Here is an 18,746-nt window from a genome sequence, read left to right as displayed (position 1 = left end):
TAAAAAACAAATGCATATAAAATATATGAAAGAAGATGTATATATATTTCTGTTTAATCATACATATCATTTTAGGTGACAGACTTAATACCTTCAGTAGGAATAAAAAATTCTTAAGAATAAATCAATCTTGAGGAACAGTGAAATGAGGAATAAAGTGGTTAAGTTGGCAAATCAACGATCATACCACGTTGTGAAGCACCAATTCTCGTCCGATTACTGAAGTTAAGCAACGTTGGGCACGGTTAGTATTTGGATGGGGATGACCGCTTGGGAACACCGTGTGTTGTTGACATTTTTTTACTTTCTTTTTTATTTCTTTTTTTATAAACAACCTAAAATACAAGAAAATGATACGTGTCATTGTACGTCATTGCTACTCATCAGCACTGAATCTAAGATGCCTGTTTCGTTCATCGCAATCTTATACCCAACAAAGAGATGAAACTAAAGAATTTTGTATGTACTCCTTTTCTTTTATATGGTACACTACATTTTACTTAAGGGACGCAAAATACTTTGTACAAATGAAATATACTCTAGAATAAATCAATTCATTAGAAGTAAAAATGCATATAAAATGAGATAACTGATCAGTCAACGACCATACCGCGTTGAAAAACACCAGTTCTCGTCCGATCACTGAAGTTAAGCAACGTTGGGCACGGTTAGTACTTGGATGGGTGACCGCTTGGGAACACCGTGTGTTGTTGACATTCTTTTTGTTCTTCATTATAATTTTTTTATAAACAACCTAAAATACAAGAAAATGATACGTGTCATTGTACGACACTTCTACTCATCAGCACCGAACCTAAGATGCCTGTTTCGTTGATCGCAATCTTACTTCCTATCAAAGCAAAGAAACTAAATAATTTTGTATGTACTCTTTTTTTTATATGGTACACCACATTTTACTTAACGAACTTAATATACTTTGTACAAATGAAATATACTCTAGAATAAATCAATTCATTAGACGTAAAAATGCATATAAAATGAGATAACTGATCGTCAACGACCATACCGCGTTGAAAAACACCAGTTCTCGTCCGATCACTGAAGTTAAGCAACGTTGGGCACGGTTAGTACTTGGATGGGTGACCGCTTGGGAACACCGTGTGTTGCTGACATTCTTTTTGTTCTTCATTATAATTTTTTTATAAACACCCTAAAATACAAGAAAATGATACGTGTCATTGTACGACACTTCTACTCATCAGCACCGAACTTAAGATGCCTGTTCCGTTCATCGCAATTTTACTTTCTAACAAAACGAAAAAACTAAAGAAATTTGTATGTACTCTTTTTTTATATGGTACACTACATTTTACTTAAGGGACGTAAAATACTTTGTACAAATGAAATATACTCTAGAATAAATCAATTTTTTTGGAAGTAAAAATACATATAAAATGAGATAAATGATCAGTCAACGATCATACCGCGTTGAAAAACACCAGTTCTCGTCCGATCACTGAAGTTAAGCAACGTTGGGCACGGTTAGTACTTGGATGGGTGACCGCTTGGGAACACCGTGTGTTGTTGACATTTTTTTACTTTTTTCTTTATTTTTTTTTTATAAACACCCTAAAATACAAGAAAATGATATGCGTCATTGTACGTCACTTCTACTTATCAGCACCGAATCTAAGATGCCTGTTTCGTAGATCGCAACCTTTTACCCGATAAAGAGATGAAATCAAAGAATTTTGTATGTACTCGTTTTTTTATATAGTACATTACATTTTACTTAACGGACTTAATATACTTTGTACAAATGAAATATACTTTAGAATAAATCAATTTTTTTAGGGGTAAAAATACACATAAAATGAGATAACTGATCAGTCAACGATCATACCGCGTTGAAAAACACCAGTTCTCGTCCGATCACTGAAGTTAAGCAACGTTGGGCACGGTTAGTACTTGGATGGGTGACCGCTTGGGAACACCGTGTGTTGTTGACATTCTTTTTGTTGTTTTTCATTATACTTTTTGTATAAACAACCAAAATTGCAATCAAATGATGAGCATCGTCGAACTTAACTCATCAGTCGCCAGCACACAATCTACGATACCTGTAACCCTAAACACAATTTTACTTCCCCACAAAGACGAAGAATCTAAAAAACAAATGCATATAAAATATATGAAAGAAGATGTATATATATTTCTGTTTAATCATACATATCATTTTAGGTGACAGACTTAATACCTTCAGTAGGAATAAAAAATTCTTAAGAATAAATCAATCTTGAGGAACAGTGAAATGAGGAATAAAGTGGTTAAGTTGGCAAATCAACGATCATACCACGTTGTGAAGCACCAATTCTCGTCCGATTACTGAAGTTAAGCAACGTTGGGCACGGTTAGTATTTGGATGGGGATGACCGCTTGGGAACACCGTGTGTTGTTGACATTTTTTTACTTTCTTTTTTATTTCTTTTTTTATAAACAACCTAAAATACAAGAAAATGATACGTGTCATTGTACGTCATTGCTACTCATCAGCACTGAATCTAAGATGCCTGTTTCGTTCATCGCAATCTTATACCCAACAAAGAGATGAAACTAAAGAATTTTGTATGTACTCCTTTTCTTTTATATGGTACACTACATTTTACTTAAGGGACGCAAAATACTTTGTACAAATGAAATATACTCTAGAATAAATCAATTCATTAGAAGTAAAAATGCATATAAAATGAGATAACTGATCGTCAACGACCATACCGCGTTGAAAAACACCAGTTCTCGTCCGATCACTGAAGTTAAGCAACGTTGGGCACGGTTAGTACTTGGATGGGTGACCGCTTGGGAACACCGTGTGTTGCTGACATTCTTTTTGTTCTTCATTATAATTTTTTTATAAACACCCTAAAATACAAGAAAATGATACGTGTCATTGTACGACACTTCTACTCATCAGCACCGAACTTAAGATGCCTGTTCCGTTCATCGCAATTTTACTTTCTAACAAAACGAAAAAACTAAAGAAATTTGTATGTACTCTTTTTTTATATGGTACACTACATTTTACTTAAGGGACGTAAAATACTTTGTACAAATGAAATATACTCTAGAATAAATCAATTTTTTTGGAAGTAAAAATACATATAAAATGAGATAAATGATCAGTCAACGATCATACCGCGTTGAAAAACACCAGTTCTCGTCCGATCACTGAAGTTAAGCAACGTTGGGCACGGTTAGTACTTGGATGGGTGACCGCTTGGGAACACCGTGTGTTGTTGACATTTTTTTACTTTCTTTCTTATTTTTTTTTATAAACAACCTAAACAACAATAAAATGATATGCGTCATTGTACGTTACTTCTACTCATTAGCACCGAATCTAAGCTACATGTTTCGTTGATTGCAATCTTATACCCAATAAAGAGATGAAACTAAAGAATTTTGTATGTACTCCTTTTTTTTATATGGTACACTACATTCTACTTAATGGATGTGAAATACTTTATACAAATAAAATATACTTTAAAATAAATGAATTTTTTAGAAGTAAAAATACATATAAAATGAAAGTATTTATCAGTCAACGACCATACCGCGTTGAAAAACACCAGTTCTCGTCCGATCACTGAAGTTAAGCAACGTTGGGCACGGTTAGTACTTGGATGGGTGACCGCTTGGGAACACCGTGTGTTGTTGACATTCTTTTTGTTCTTCATTATAATTTTTTTATAAACAACCTAAAATACAAGAAAATGATACGTGTCATTGTACGACACTTCTACTCATCAGCACCGAACCTAAGATGCCTGTTTCGTTGATCGCAATCTTACTTCCTATCAAAGCAAAGAAACTAAATAATTTTGTATGTACTCTTTTTTTTATATGGTACACCACATTTTACTTAACGAACTTAATATACTTTGTACAAATGAAATATACTCTAGAATAAATCAATTCATTAGACGTAAAAATGCATATAAAATGAGATAACTGATCGTCAACGACCATACCGCGTTGAAAAACACCAGTTCTCGTCCGATCACTGAAGTTAAGCAACGTTGGGCACGGTTAGTACTTGGATGGGTGACCGCTTGGGAACACCGTGTGTTGCTGACATTCTTTTTGTTCTTCATTATAATTTTTTTATAAACACCCTAAAATACAAGAAAATGATACGTGTCATTGTACGACACTTCTACTCATCAGCACCGAACTTAAGATGCCTGTTCCTTTCATCGCAATTTTACTTTCTAACAAAACGAAAAAACTAAAGAAATTTGTATGTACTCTTTTTTTATATGGTACACTACATTTTACTTAAGGGACGTAAAATACTTTGTACAAATGAAATATACTCTAGAATAAATCAATTTTTTTGGAAGTAAAAATACATATAAAATGAGATAAATGATCAGTCAACGATCATACCGCGTTGAAAAACACCAGTTCTCGTCCGATCACTGAAGTTAAGCAACGTTGGGCACGGTTAGTACTTGGATGGGTGACCGCTTGGGAACACCGTGTGTTGTTGACATTTTTTTACTTTCTTTCTTATTTTTTTTTATAAACAACCTAAACAACAATAAAATGATATGCGTCATTGTACGTTACTTCTACTCATTAGCACCGAATCTAAGCTACATGTTTCGTTGATTGCAATCTTATACCCAATAAAGAGATGAAACTAAAGAATTTTGTATGTACTCCTTTTTTTTATATGGTACACTACATTCTACTTAATGGATGTGAAATACTTTATACAAATAAAATATACTTTAAAATAAATGAATTTTTTAGAAGTAAAAATACATATAAAATGAAAGTATTTATCAGTCAACGACCATACCGCGTTGAAAAACACCAGTTCTCGTCCGATCACTGAAGTTAAGCAACGTTGGGCACGGTTAGTACTTGGATGGGTGACCGCTTGGGAACACCGTGTGTTGTTGACATTCTTTTTGTTCTTCATTATAATTTTTTTATAAACAACCTAAAATACAAGAAAATGATACGTGTCATTGTACGACACTTCTACTCATCAGCACCGAACCTAAGATGCCTGTTTCGTTGATCGCAATCTTACTTCCTATCAAAGCAAAGAAACTAAATAATTTTGTATGTACTCTTTTTTTTATATGGTACACCACATTTTACTTAACGAACTTAATATACTTTGTACAAATGAAATATACTCTAGAATAAATCAATTCATTAGACGTAAAAATGCATATAAAATGAGATAACTGATCGTCAACGACCATACCGCGTTGAAAAACACCAGTTCTCGTCCGATCACTGAAGTTAAGCAACGTTGGGCACGGTTAGTACTTGGATGGGTGACCGCTTGGGAACACCGTGTGTTGCTGACATTCTTTTTGTTCTTCATTATAATTTTTTTATAAACACCCTAAAATACAAGAAAATGATACGTGTCATTGTACGACACTTCTACTCATCAGCACCGAACTTAAGATGCCTGTTCCTTTCATCGCAATTTTACTTTCTAACAAAACGAAAAAACTAAAGAAATTTGTATGTACTCTTTTTTTATATGGTACACTACATTTTACTTAAGGGACGTAAAATACTTTGTACAAATGAAATATACTCTAGAATAAATCAATTTTTTTGGAAGTAAAAATACATATAAAATGAGATAAATGATCAGTCAACGATCATACCGCGTTGAAAAACACCAGTTCTCGTCCGATCACTGAAGTTAAGCAACGTTGGGCACGGTTAGTACTTGGATGGGTGACCGCTTGGGAACACCGTGTGTTGTTGACATTTTTTTACTTTCTTTCTTATTTTTTTTTATAAACAACCTAAACAACAATAAAATGATATGCGTCATTGTACGTTACTTCTACTCATTAGCACCGAATCTAAGCTACATGTTTCGTTGATTGCAATCTTATACCCAATAAAGAGATGAAACTAAAGAATTTTGTATGTACTCCTTTTTTTTATATGGTACACTACATTCTACTTAATGGATGTGAAATACTTTATACAAATAAAATATACTTTAAAATAAATGAATTTTTTAGAAGTAAAAATACATATAAAATGAAAGTATTTATCAGTCAACGACCATACCGCGTTGAAAAACACCAGTTCTCGTCCGATCACTGAAGTTAAGCAACGTTGGGCACGGTTAGTACTTGGATGGGTGACCGCTTGGGAACACCGTGTGTTGTTGACATTCTTTTTGTTCTTCATTATAATTTTTTTATAAACAACCTAAAATACAAGAAAATGATACGTGTCATTGTACGACACTTCTACTCATCAGCACCGAACCTAAGATGCCTGTTTCGTTGATCGCAATCTTACTTCCTATCAAAGCAAAGAAACTAAATAATTTTGTATGTACTCTTTTTTTTATATGGTACACCACATTTTACTTAACGAACTTAATATACTTTGTACAAATGAAATATACTCTAGAATAAATCAATTCATTAGACGTAAAAATGCATATAAAATGAGATAACTGATCGTCAACGACCATACCGCGTTGAAAAACACCAGTTCTCGTCCGATCACTGAAGTTAAGCAACGTTGGGCACGGTTAGTACTTGGATGGGTGACCGCTTGGGAACACCGTGTGTTGCTGACATTCTTTTTGTTCTTCATTATAATTTTTTTATAAACACCCTAAAATACAAGAAAATGATACGTGTCATTGTACGACACTTCTACTCATCAGCACCGAACTTAAGATGCCTGTTCCTTTCATCGCAATTTTACTTTCTAACAAAACGAAAAAACTAAAGAAATTTGTATGTACTCTTTTTTTATATGGTACACTACATTTTACTTAAGGGACGTAAAATACTTTGTACAAATGAAATATACTCTAGAATAAATCAATTTTTTTGGAAGTAAAAATACATATAAAATGAGATAAATGATCAGTCAACGATCATACCGCGTTGAAAAACACCAGTTCTCGTCCGATCACTGAAGTTAAGCAACGTTGGGCACGGTTAGTACTTGGATGGGTGACCGCTTGGGAACACCGTGTGTTGTTGACATTTTTTTACTTTCTTTCTTATTTTTTTTTATAAACAACCTAAACAACAATAAAATGATATGCGTCATTGTACGTTACTTCTACTCATTAGCACCGAATCTAAGCTACATGTTTCGTTGATTGCAATCTTATACCCAATAAAGAGATGAAACTAAAGAATTTTGTATGTACTCCTTTTTTTTATATGGTACACTACATTCTACTTAATGGATGTGAAATACTTTATACAAATAAAATATACTTTAAAATAAATGAATTTTTTAGAAGTAAAAATACATATAAAATGAAAGTATTTATCAGTCAACGACCATACCGCGTTGAAAAACACCAGTTCTCGTCCGATCACTGAAGTTAAGCAACGTTGGGCACGGTTAGTACTTGGATGGGTGACCGCTTGGGAACACCGTGTGTTGTTGACATTTTTTTACTTTTTTCTTTATTTTTTTTTTATAAACACCCTAAAATACAAGAAAATGATATGCGTCATTGTACGTCACTTCTACTTATCAGCACCGAATCTAAGATGCCTGTTTCGTAGATCGCAACCTTTTACCCGATAAAGAGATGAAATCAAAGAATTTTGTATGTACTCGTTTTTTTATATAGTACATTACATTTTACTTAACGGACTTAATATACTTTGTACAAATGAAATATACTTTAGAATAAATCAATTTTTTTAGGGGTAAAAATACATATAAAATGAGATAACTGATCAGTCAACGATCATACCGCGTTGAAAAACACCAGTTCTCGTCCGATCACTGAAGTTAAGCAACGTTGGGCACGGTTAGTACTTGGATGGGTGACCGCTTGGGAACACCCGTGTGTTGTTGGACAATCTTTTTGTTCTTCATTATAATTTTTTTATAAACAACCACAAATGATGATAAATTGTAAAAAAGTTTTGTTAAACAAATGATGTTGTTTATCGATTTTCTCATTTTATTAAATAAAGACTATATTAGGATCAAACAATTAATATATTTTTGTTATTATCTTTATTTATCAGAAAATCGGATTAATTTAAAATAAAAATCGGAAAATTCATTTAGGAGTAATATGTCCTAAGCTTTTACAGATGTCTGAACTAAAACATTATTTCCTTTTAAATTATTTTTCACAATTCTATTATAATTCACTGTTTATAAAACTGTTAAAATTGTCAAATATACGCATGTACTTCTGAATGATCACAGTAAATATTTATTTCAAATAGAAAAATCAATTCAATTTATCGTATTAAAATCAAGAATATATAACAATCATTATGCTTAATAAGTCGTTATATTGTAAGAAATCAAATTAAATTTCGTTAAATCGTCATTTAATTAATGACGATTTAAAGACGTTGTATATTAATGATAAAGAACTTTGAAGAATCTTGGACGAATGAAATTGAATTGAAATTATGAATATCATTTCAATTATAGTACTCTAGTAAAATATTATCCAGCAACGTCCGAGTCATTTTTACAAAATATTTGTTTGAAATTTTAACGTATTAGTATACAAGTTCTAAAATATATATATATACATTTCAGTTTTTGTGTGTGTCCTAGATTCTAATCATGTACTGGTATATCATTATTAAAAAAAAAAAAGTTGTTAGTTTAGAATAATTCAATATTTTTTTTTTCATTTCAATAATTGCATTATTTTACAAAAATGATAATTTATAATTTTTATAATATATATGATTTTTATTTTATTTAAATATGATTTTAATTTTATATATATATGTATATATATTATTAATATTTGAAAAAAAAATTAAAGAAAAAGTAGATAATAAAATGACAAGTCAGTTGAAAAGTGACAACATGAATCAAATATATTCATATAATTAATAAATATACCATCATGTTTATCTTACCGATACTTATCTATATGACGTGATTATATGCACTTTTATTAAATGCAGTATGATTACAATTTTTATAAACATATCAGTTATAAAATTCCAGTCATAATTATTCAAGACTAATTGTTTTACAGTATTGTTTACACCATTGTTCGTACTACTGATAAGTACGCCATCGATGACTTCAAAATCTGTAAAATTCATAAAAAACATGACAAATCATTTCAATCTCGAATAATTTATTAGATTATTGAAAATATTAGAAATGAAAAAATTCTAAAAACTAAAGAAAGAAAAAAGAAAAAAACAAGAAAAACTATCAACGAGAAATAATAATTCTTTGTAAATATGAAACACACAAAAAAAAATTACAAATGACGAATAAACGAAATATTAAGAAAAACATTTTATCTCTAATTTAATGACTAATGATTAATAAATAAAAATGATTAATGAGAAAAAAATAAATGAGCCGTTTATTTTGAAAGTAGCCTAACTCCATTTATCTTCAAATCGAGATATTTAAAGGTTTGCGTTTCAATGAATTTAAAAATATACGTATAGGATACTAATGAGTCATACTACTTAAGTGTATCTAAGGGTGTTAAATTTATAGTTCCTATTAAAATAGTGGCAATTATTAAATGAATAATATGCGTTTTCTTATCAAGAATGGAGTTAGGTCACTTTCAAAATTAACAATCATATTCATTATAAAATTTGAAGGTGCCCAAGTCCATTCAACGTAATTTAAGATGCTTCAAATTGAAAAAAAAAAAAACAATATTCAATTTATTTTACATATCTTTAAAACAGTTCGAAAACATAATTTATGCGATTCAAAACATTTTTTAACTACATAACGTACAAAATTACAAAAATAAATTTATTACAAAACAATTTACTACTCATCTAGATTTTGTGTGTATGAAAGGGATTTGAAGAAATCATAATGTTCCGGTGGTATATATCGTAATAGGTCAATTATGTCCTTGAATTTTGCTGTTGTAATTTGTCTGATATTTTTATACAGTGGTGTCAATACAATATTTTCGAACTTTCTTGGTCTACCCCGACGTGGTAATAAATTCAGGACTTAAAAATTTTTATTTTCATTCATTGATGTCTTATAGAAAATTTTATACGGTTTATTTCTGACAAAACGCATCCAACATATTTTTAATCAGTTTATTGATTTTCCATCAGAATTCTTTACCCTTTTAAAAATTACATCTTCTAATAATTTTGTTAATACAAAATCTTCTTGTCTCATTTCATTTATAATAAAGTTATTACCTGTCCGACACTTTTTAATAATCTTGTAATAATCTTGGGGAACGAACAGTAAATTATTTTTTTTTTTTTTTAATGACATTTCTGCCACGCCAAAATCTCTATCATTTGATAGAAACGAATGTCCTGATATTAAAAATTTGTGATCTATGATTTCCACATTATTTTCCAAAGTTTGAACAATTTTTAATCACATTAAAGTTACTTTAATGTTTCTATTTTGCCCGGCGCACATGTCACTGTAAGCTATTGTAACATGAAGTTGTACATGTAACCATGGCAACCGGAAAAAATTGACAAATGGAATTAGGCCACTTTCAAAATAAACGGCTCAAATATAAAAACTATTGAAGAAAATCGAAACTTCATAGAAAGCGAATGATACGTGAAAAAAGAGAGAACAGAAAAAAAAGAAGAAGAAGAAAGAGAAGAAGAAGGAGAACAATAATGACAATAATGACAATAATGACAATAATGACAATAATGACTCACGTCGGTAAAAGTGCACAAGGATACAGCGCAAAATTTTCCACAAGTCAATTGCAATGGTTTCCTAGCGCGAATCATGCAAAGACAAATCGATTTCAAATCGTTCGTCGAGAGCTCGTACCAGTCACAATGATAAAATTCTTCGCACAGGGTCGTGCTCTGGATTTAAAGAAAAAAAAGAAAAAGAGACGGAAGAAGAAAAAAAAAAAGAAAAGAAAAGAGAGAAAGAGAGAGAGAAACAAAGTCGTATCAATAAATGATTAAATTTAATTATAGTTCGACATGTATTAGGTTGGAAACTATGAAACGGGCGTTTTTGTTTAGTTATTTTATTTTCATTCAACGCCCGTTTCATAGTTTCCAATCTAATGCATAAGTATAAGGTTGGAAACTATGAAACGGACGTTTTTGTTTAGTTATTTTATTTTCATTAAACGCCCGTTTCATAGTTTCCAACATAATAATTCAATAAGAATTCGATTAATTACTTCCTCGATAAGACATTCCCCCATGTAACAATAAACGAACACTGTGATCGACAAGTGAAAAACATATACAACGAATGTAAATATATAGACTTTTTCTAATACCGCTAAACTCTAAAAAAAGAAATTTAAGATATTATTTATTAAACGATGTAAGATGTTAATTTATTATACTTAGATCAATGTATACGTACGACAAGCATTTGATAACTCGACGTACAAATTAAAATCGTTGAACCTAACAAATGTAGAAACATGACCATGTTAAAACTATCTTCCAATATATCCGCTAATCTGGAAATAGATTAGAAGAAGATAAATTATTTTTTACAATGACATCTTTTTTTTTTATACCAAAAGAATACAAATTTATTCTTTCTTTGAAACGATATATTAATGTTCATTGATGTTAAAAATTTATTAAACGTACGTAACTTTTGATTTTGTTAAGAAATTCTTTTAAGGATTAAAACGATCATTTTGAATTTTTCTACGTGATGATCAAATAATTAATAATTCGTTGTATTAGAAACAATAAAAAAAAAAAAAGGAAACGTATTCAAACAAAAATTTATATCATTTTAAATCTAAAATAATGTGACGCAAAAAATACATGAAGGATTAAAACGATCATTTTGAAATTTACTTCTCGGAATAAAATGTAAACGTAACAATGAACTGATATAAAGTAATAATATTTTCATACGTACACTAAATTATATACACGGAATATCTATTCATTATGATAAAAATTTATTTGTTCCATTTATCAATGTTAGAACAAATTTGGCATCGCTGAAAACGAATTTTTGAACTTTTATTATAATCTCGTATAAATCTGCGAGAAAACCCAACGATCTTTAAAATTTATCTTGCAATTAAATTGCTTACAATCTTAATTGATAAAAACTTATATTATTAATGACAATCCTACTAGAGAACAAACATAAATAATTTTTTTTTTCTTTTTGTAAGAAAATATTAATAAATCTTTAAGAAAAAGGAAAAATATTTTCAAAAAGAATCATATCTTAAAAATACATAAGAAAAAGCTCGCGTTTTATAATATTAGATTGTAAACTATGAAATGGGCGTTGAATGAAAAATAAAAAAAAAACTAAACAGAAAATGCCCGTTTCATAGTTTCCAACTTGATTCTTATATATTAGATTGGAAACTATGAAACGGGCGTGGAATGAAAATAAACAAAACTAAACAAAAACGCCCGTTTCATAGTTTCCAACCTTATACATTTGCGTTTTACGTATTTGTAATGAAAAAAAAAAATGAAAAATGAAAAAAAAAAAGAAAAAAAAAGAATTTCAATAGTCCACTTCTTTTATCAATTAAACATTTTAATTAGAGATATGATCACCTTATCAAATGATAATGTCGAAGTATAATTTTTTGTATTCCCCGCTGAGAACCATCGGTATCGTTTAAAATTTCTTTCACTTTACACTTCAATACGGCTAATTGGCCGGTAAGATGAAAACCGGAAGAAGTCAATAAACAATCAGTTCCGACGTAAGCGGAAAGGACCAATGTTATGCCAAAAAATTCATGTATACAACCAAAGACATATCTTTTTACATCGGACGGCTTAAATAACGGCCTTATTTTATAAGGTAATTTATATTCCACTGAAGAATTCGCCATAACTGCATAAAGAAAGAATCATAATTAATGTTAATAATGTAATGTTTTTTTCTTTTTTTTTTTTTTTCATTCAATTATTTTCACAAATAATTCATGTTTTGTTCGATGCAAAAATGGACGAACTTTGTTCTTTTTTTTTTTTGTTTTTGTTTTATATCTAAAATAAATTAATATTTTATATAATTATATTATCTTTTATTTATATATATATATATATATATGTATTATTTATTTTTTTATTAATTTTTTTACATAATTATTAATAATAATTTTTATTAATTATTAATAATTTTAATTAATTAATTATTAATAATAATATTTAATTATTAATAATAATTGAGAATAATAATTCTCATATTCATTATTATCTTTTTCTATATCTTATTTCTTTTTTTTTTTTTTTTCATTATTATTATTATCATTATTATTGTTGTTATTATTTTCCTAATTATAATATCAATGAATAAATTCATAATTTGAATTTTTTAAATATACTATACATGAATTTTTAAACGATTATGCAATTTTTTATATGTATACTACAAATCTTCAAAATAAAGCGTTATAAGTTTTCATCCTGTAAATATGAGAATATTGAAAGAAACTGTTTAAATAGAAAACATTTTTTAAATATCTCTGAAAATGAATGAGAAAATAATTGAGAAAAAGGTTACTTGATTATTTATAATCAGTTAATGAATATGTTGCCATTATAAAAAAATGTATGTGCGTATTTGATAATACAAAGTTGTCCTTGCAATGACCTTGAAATATTTCACCGAAATAAAAATCTCTCCATTGTAATCAAATAACTCTTGTTAGAAAAATTTATACATATGTACATATATATATATATATATATATATATATATATATATATATATATATATATTAGGTTGGAAACTATGAAACGGGCGTTTTTGTTTAGTTATTTATTTTCATTCAACGCCCGTTTCATAGTTTCCAACATAATATATTACCAATTTTTTCTATTATTGCGTTAAAAGGATATTCAAAATATCTTTAAAAAAAAAAATAATATGCAATGAAAATATTAAAAATAATATTATTACCCATAAGTACATTTGGTATGACAGCATTAAAATAATGTGTAAGAAGTACGAAGGTCATCAATGGGATCATAATTAAGATCATTCTAATGGCAAATCTGTTATATTTCATAAAAATCATTTTCTCCTCTTCGGTTTTATAACTATTGATGATATAATCGTTTTCCGTTTCTATTAAAAATCTTGAAATAGATCGATACTTTACTCGGCACAAACCAAATTTCGTCATTGTCAAAAACATTAACATGTTTTCCATAATGTTTGTCAATACGTAATGAAAATCGGTGATACGATCTGCTAAATCGAGAAATCCTAAAATACTATAAAGACATCCGTAAAATGAAAATGGTAGGAACAATGAATTCCGAATTTCCAATGGCCAAATTCCAGAATAAGCGAGTAATCGTTTGCTCCACGTTATCGCTTTCAAGGTATCGGTGAGATCTGGAACCTTGAAAAAAAAAAAATAATAATAATAATAATAAAAAACGACGAAATTTCGATTAAATAATATAATACAGAATTAGGGAGTTTCGTATATGTTCTTAGCTTGTAAAATTATGAGCTTAAAGTATTTCTCAAAAAATATAATATTCGATTGGCCAATAATTTGTTACTCAGTGTTGAAATTTTTAATACAAATGTGGAACCAAAGGAATCTAAATAGAAAGTATAAATAAATTACTACTTTTCAAGATATTTCGAAAGTAATGATTTTCTTTCGGATCGTCAAAAAGTTCGTAGGTTTTATAGTTTTTTATTCGTACAAAAAGGAATTAGTCTAAAAAATCTAATTAAAGTAGATTTATTGATTTTCAAAGTCAACTACGGACTTTTTTGTTCCATATGGTATTAAATATTACAACGTTACTTATTATGGCCAAATCAATAATTGTGATTTTTTAAAATTCTAAAAACTTTTCGTTCAACTGGCGGCCATTTTGCATAATAAAAAAAATTACGTTAACGTTATCGCCAATTAAATTCCACTGTTTGTTACATCTTATTAATATTTTTTACTCTTCAATAGATATAATAAAATAAAAAAAGTTAAAAAGGAATATGTCAAAGAAATATTAAAATTAAAAAATGATAATACCATAGACTAAAAAATTAATAAATATAAAAACGTTTAATGAGATGGGATTAAAGCATAATTAATTACAAAACAAAAATTAAGGAAAATTCTGTAATATAAATCATTAATGTTAACGCTTTTATGTTATGGAAAACATTTTTTTAAATTATATTTAAAAAAAAATAAATTAATATAATATATATTAATATATTAATATATTTAATAAACGATAAAAAAAGAAAAAGAGATATACTAAGTTTGAATTTTTTTTAAATTTAAAATTAAAAAAAAACGTGAATGGGTATAAAAATCAAATTATTAGATATCCCTTTAATTCACTGAATTATTAGTTATATTAGGGGGTGTGAAAGTTCATTCATAATAACCAATAAAAAAAGATATTGTAATATCAACAGAAATAAACGTATTAGTATTGTTATGTTAAATCTTTTTCTTTACATATCAATAAATTTACCTATAAAAATATTTTTTTATATATGTAATCAATAAAATGTGTTTCTAAAATATTTAAATATATATATATATATATATATATATATATATATATATATATACTCCACAAATATGCACAAAAAAAGAAAACAATATAGCAGTAATAAATAAAACATTTGTATAAGCTCATCATAAAATGTGGCAATCAGATCGTTAAAAAAAATATCAAAATAAAATTACCATTTTTCAAAATCGTCACGATGATTAAAAAAATGAAAATATAAAAAAGAGAAAACCAAAATAATTAATAGCCTCATATATATATATATATATATATATATATATATATATATATATATATATGTACATACATGTGTGTGTGTGTGTGTGTGTAAATATATATAATATATATTATATGTATGTATTTATATAATAATTTAGAAAAAATGATTAAACATTTAAATATTAATAAATTGAGTATTATCACATTGACAGGCACATTCCTCAAAAGCCACAGTAGAATTATCACAATTAATTAATTAGTTTTAATATAATAATTAATTATTGCCTGTCTGATAATTAAATAAAATTATACTCTTATCTCTGTAACCTTCCAATAATATATGGTTGCACTTATCGATCCGTCATTCGACTAAAAATGTAAAATTATTGACACGAAAACTGCACAAAATTGCACAAAAAAAAAAGGAAACAACAAAATGCAAATATAACAGTAATAAATAAAACATTTGTATAAGCTCGTCATAGAATGTGGCAATCAGGTCGTTAAAAAAAATATCAAAATAAAAATTACCATTTTTCGAAATCGTCACGACGATTAAAAAAATTAAATTTTTTGAAAAGAAGAAAAAAGAATACAAAATAATTAACAGTCTCATATAATAACAACGTGGCAATCATATTGTTAAATAGATTACGAAAAGAAAAATTACGATTAGTCGAAATCATAATGATAGTTTAAAAAAGATGAAAATACAAAATAAAAAAAGAAAAAAAAAGAAAGATAAGGAGTAAAATATGTTTCCGATTAAAAACGTTAACAAAAATTATCGACAATTTGTCGAGATTTCAGGAGTTAAAAAAATGCAAAAAAAAAAAAAGAAAAATAAAAAATAAAATAAAAGCAACGATAAGATATCGATTTGTTTGAAACTGTCCCAATGGTTTTTTCATTTACAAGAGACCATAACAAATTCACTCGTGATAATTATTGTCAAAAAAAACGTCGCACTCGTCGAACGAACTGATAATTATTTATAAAAAAGAATAAAAATAAATAAATAAAAGGACGTTATCACCGTACTTCTTTGGTTCCTTCCATTTTGCTCGCTCGAAGGTCGCCGACGGACTGTTCGTCCGGGCACAAACTACTCCCGAAGTAAACTACGTACGAAAGGGGTTGAAATTGGTTGATTGAATAGTTCATGCGACTGACGAAAAGAAAAGAGGAAAAAAAAGAAAAAAAAAAGAAAAGAAAGGAAAGAAAATACGAGACAGTTTTCAAGTCCAGTTTCGATCGGTATCAAAAGTACGGATCAAAAAAAGAAAAAAAGAACGGGCAAAATAATATGGGGTGAGTTGTTAACTAACGAAGTCGGTTCAGCAATAATCTATCAGCACTTGATCGACGTTGTTTTGCATTAATCATTTTTATCTACCCTTTCCTTTTGATAGAATATACCCCGTTTTCTATTTTTTTTTTCGTTCTTTTTTTTTTTTTTTTGAACTCTACATCCGTCAAAAGTTTTTACGTACCGCCCTCGTGAATATTACTCGCGCAAAATAGCAAACGGCTACGCTCGCTTTAAATACTAGGAATAAATAGAATAAAAAGAAAAAAAAAGGAAAAGTAAAAGGGTATCCAAATTGTTGAGTAGTTGAATTCTAACCTTTCACGAGTCTCCTTATTGTTAGTTCGGTTCTAACTGATCGTTATGAAGTGTCTAGAAAAATTATGGTCTAACATCGATCCTCTTACAAATAGATTGCTTGAAGATCATTTGAGTTGCTGCTGGAAATAACAAAAATTGTTACTAAATTTGGATTATACGTAGGAAGTTAAACAGAAGCATTTTCATGTGACAAAAATGATTACTTACATGCGAAGAAAACTTTTGTGTACTGAAGTGTATATTTAACAAATTTTATTTTTTTTTATTATGACAAAGGACATGAATTAAAAATATTCTTACGTGGATATTAGTTTAAACATTTCAAATACTAAATCAATATTTTTTGAAAAAATGATTGACCTGTTGGAACTGATATTTTTCAAATATACTGTGCTCCTTACGTTCTCTATAATTTCGAATCGAGTTACGTTAAAAAAGGAAGATGTCTCATTTTTTTCTTTTTTTTTTTTTTACGAATTTCCAACAGTGAACAAAATTGTCTGTAAGCGTAATTTCGATTTCTCATCATTGAATCCCGTGTATGCATCGCGTTTTGAACTTGCGTTTCATTCTCAACAACGAAAACCCAGGGCCTGAAAATATCCGAAGCAGTTGTCGGTAGGATATACGAGTAAGTCAAGAACATTCGTTAGAAAGTGATTAGAATTTTACGAAGTAACAAAAAGCATGTCGATGATCAACTGAATCTTCGCATCTAAATGAAAATTCACATAAGTTTGTATTTGTTTAAGATCAGTACGAGTGTTGAAAAAAAAATGTTGAAAATCCATAGGAAAAAAGAAAAAAAAAAAAAAAAGGAAAAACAAAAAGAAATGGCATCGTCGACATCTGTTAAACATTGATTGTTTTTTTCCCTGCAAAAAAAAATGAAAATCGTATTTTACAGGATAACAATGAACTGAAAAATTGGAAGACGGATTTCTACTTTCTAAAAATTGAAATCTGGTTCATCGATCGATTACAATGGCCGTCGCAATTTACATCGAAAAATGTGTCTGGACACATGTAAAGACTTCCTAGGAGAAAAGCGTTCAAATCGTAAATCAATTAATTTGACAGATTCATGACAATTTCATTTTGGATGTTCTTATAATACGAATTACACTGTGAACCTTTGGTACAAAGTATAATCTCGATGATGCCAATCGATTATCTATGCTACCTTCCGACTGAACTTCGCTATCGATACAAACTGCATTTCAGTGCAAGGTATATATAATTATTTCAAAGTTAAACGCATTAATGAATTTCAAATATTTTCTTGTTTTTTTTTTTCTTTTTTTTTTTTTTTATTATTATTATTTTCTAACAAACTATATATTTCCTCATCATTATCCACGATCATTTTTGCAATCTTTTCTGTAAATTTTCAATTTCTAATTGTATAATACAAGACGTAATGA

The 18,746-nt window shown here is 28.5% G+C and overlaps 1 protein-coding gene, 17 non-coding genes and 2 pseudogenes across 18 annotated transcripts; 19 read left to right on the top strand and 1 right to left on the bottom strand.

Annotated features, from left to right (window-relative positions):
• Positions 1-173: 173 nt before the first annotated feature.
• On the top strand, positions 174-295 carry LOC124432558 (annotated as a pseudogene).
• Positions 296-596: 301 nt separating this feature from the next.
• On the top strand, positions 597-716 carry LOC124432566. The gene has a single exon (XR_006944306.1). It is a non-coding gene; the product is annotated as a 5S ribosomal RNA (ribosomal RNA).
• A 297-nt stretch (positions 717-1,013) lies between these two features.
• Positions 1,014-1,133, top strand: LOC124432610. The gene has a single exon (XR_006944347.1). It is a non-coding gene; the product is annotated as a 5S ribosomal RNA (ribosomal RNA).
• Positions 1,134-1,431: 298 nt separating this feature from the next.
• Positions 1,432-1,551, top strand: LOC124432582. The gene has a single exon (XR_006944320.1). It is a non-coding gene; the product is annotated as a 5S ribosomal RNA (ribosomal RNA).
• Positions 1,552-1,850: 299 nt separating this feature from the next.
• LOC124432581 lies at positions 1,851-1,970 on the top strand. The gene has a single exon (XR_006944319.1). It is a non-coding gene; the product is annotated as a 5S ribosomal RNA (ribosomal RNA).
• Positions 1,971-2,300: 330 nt separating this feature from the next.
• LOC124432557 lies at positions 2,301-2,422 on the top strand (annotated as a pseudogene).
• A 300-nt stretch (positions 2,423-2,722) lies between these two features.
• Positions 2,723-2,842, top strand: LOC124432609. Its single transcript, XR_006944346.1, has one exon. It is a non-coding gene; the product is annotated as a 5S ribosomal RNA (ribosomal RNA).
• Positions 2,843-3,140: 298 nt separating this feature from the next.
• On the top strand, positions 3,141-3,260 carry LOC124432578. Its single transcript, XR_006944318.1, has one exon. It is a non-coding gene; the product is annotated as a 5S ribosomal RNA (ribosomal RNA).
• A 298-nt stretch (positions 3,261-3,558) lies between these two features.
• Positions 3,559-3,678, top strand: LOC124432565. The gene has a single exon (XR_006944305.1). It is a non-coding gene; the product is annotated as a 5S ribosomal RNA (ribosomal RNA).
• A 297-nt stretch (positions 3,679-3,975) lies between these two features.
• Positions 3,976-4,095, top strand: LOC124432608. Its single transcript, XR_006944345.1, has one exon. It is a non-coding gene; the product is annotated as a 5S ribosomal RNA (ribosomal RNA).
• A 298-nt stretch (positions 4,096-4,393) lies between these two features.
• LOC124432577 lies at positions 4,394-4,513 on the top strand. Its single transcript, XR_006944317.1, has one exon. It is a non-coding gene; the product is annotated as a 5S ribosomal RNA (ribosomal RNA).
• Positions 4,514-4,811: 298 nt separating this feature from the next.
• On the top strand, positions 4,812-4,931 carry LOC124432564. The gene has a single exon (XR_006944304.1). It is a non-coding gene; the product is annotated as a 5S ribosomal RNA (ribosomal RNA).
• Positions 4,932-5,228: 297 nt separating this feature from the next.
• Positions 5,229-5,348, top strand: LOC124432606. The gene has a single exon (XR_006944343.1). It is a non-coding gene; the product is annotated as a 5S ribosomal RNA (ribosomal RNA).
• Positions 5,349-5,646: 298 nt separating this feature from the next.
• Positions 5,647-5,766, top strand: LOC124432576. Its single transcript, XR_006944316.1, has one exon. It is a non-coding gene; the product is annotated as a 5S ribosomal RNA (ribosomal RNA).
• A 298-nt stretch (positions 5,767-6,064) lies between these two features.
• On the top strand, positions 6,065-6,184 carry LOC124432562. The gene has a single exon (XR_006944303.1). It is a non-coding gene; the product is annotated as a 5S ribosomal RNA (ribosomal RNA).
• Positions 6,185-6,481: 297 nt separating this feature from the next.
• On the top strand, positions 6,482-6,601 carry LOC124432605. Its single transcript, XR_006944342.1, has one exon. It is a non-coding gene; the product is annotated as a 5S ribosomal RNA (ribosomal RNA).
• A 298-nt stretch (positions 6,602-6,899) lies between these two features.
• LOC124432575 lies at positions 6,900-7,019 on the top strand. The gene has a single exon (XR_006944315.1). It is a non-coding gene; the product is annotated as a 5S ribosomal RNA (ribosomal RNA).
• A 298-nt stretch (positions 7,020-7,317) lies between these two features.
• On the top strand, positions 7,318-7,437 carry LOC124432561. The gene has a single exon (XR_006944302.1). It is a non-coding gene; the product is annotated as a 5S ribosomal RNA (ribosomal RNA).
• A 299-nt stretch (positions 7,438-7,736) lies between these two features.
• Positions 7,737-7,857, top strand: LOC124432550. The gene has a single exon (XR_006944298.1). It is a non-coding gene; the product is annotated as a 5S ribosomal RNA (ribosomal RNA).
• Positions 7,858-8,988: 1,131 nt separating this feature from the next.
• Positions 8,989-13,951, bottom strand: LOC124432364 (odorant receptor 13a-like). The gene is made up of 6 exons (XM_046981275.1): positions 13,882-13,951; positions 12,525-12,810; positions 11,344-11,443; positions 11,153-11,263; positions 10,668-10,823; positions 8,989-9,073 (listed from the first exon to the last, which is right to left on the bottom strand). The coding sequence occupies exons 1-6, from the start codon at positions 13,949-13,951 to the stop codon at positions 9,023-9,025; spliced, it is 774 nt and encodes a 257-aa protein (XP_046837231.1). The 3' UTR covers positions 8,989-9,022.
• Positions 13,952-18,746: the final 4,795 nt, after the last annotated feature.

This window comes from Vespa crabro, chromosome 25 (assembly GCF_910589235.1).
Source record: "Vespa crabro chromosome 25, iyVesCrab1.2, whole genome shotgun sequence".
Taxonomy (NCBI): Eukaryota; Metazoa; Arthropoda; class Insecta; order Hymenoptera; family Vespidae; genus Vespa; species Vespa crabro.
Note: the sequence above shows the minus strand (reverse complement) of the source record. Positions and strands in the feature narration are given on the sequence as shown.

Excerpts from the sequence above, each read along its gene's own strand:
- LOC124432364 (XM_046981275.1), bottom strand. The coding sequence starts at position 13,951 with ATGATCCCATTGATGACCTTCGTACTTCTTACACATTATTTTAATGCT. Across the intron at positions 12,811-13,881 it reads CATACCAAATGTACTTATGG|TTATGGCGAATTCTTCAGTG; the intron begins GTAATAATATTA and ends TTCTTTATGCAG. Across the intron at positions 11,264-11,343 it reads CGAGTTATCAAATGCTTGTC|AGTTTAGCGGTATTAGAAAA; the intron begins GTACGTATACAT and ends TTCTTTTTTTAG.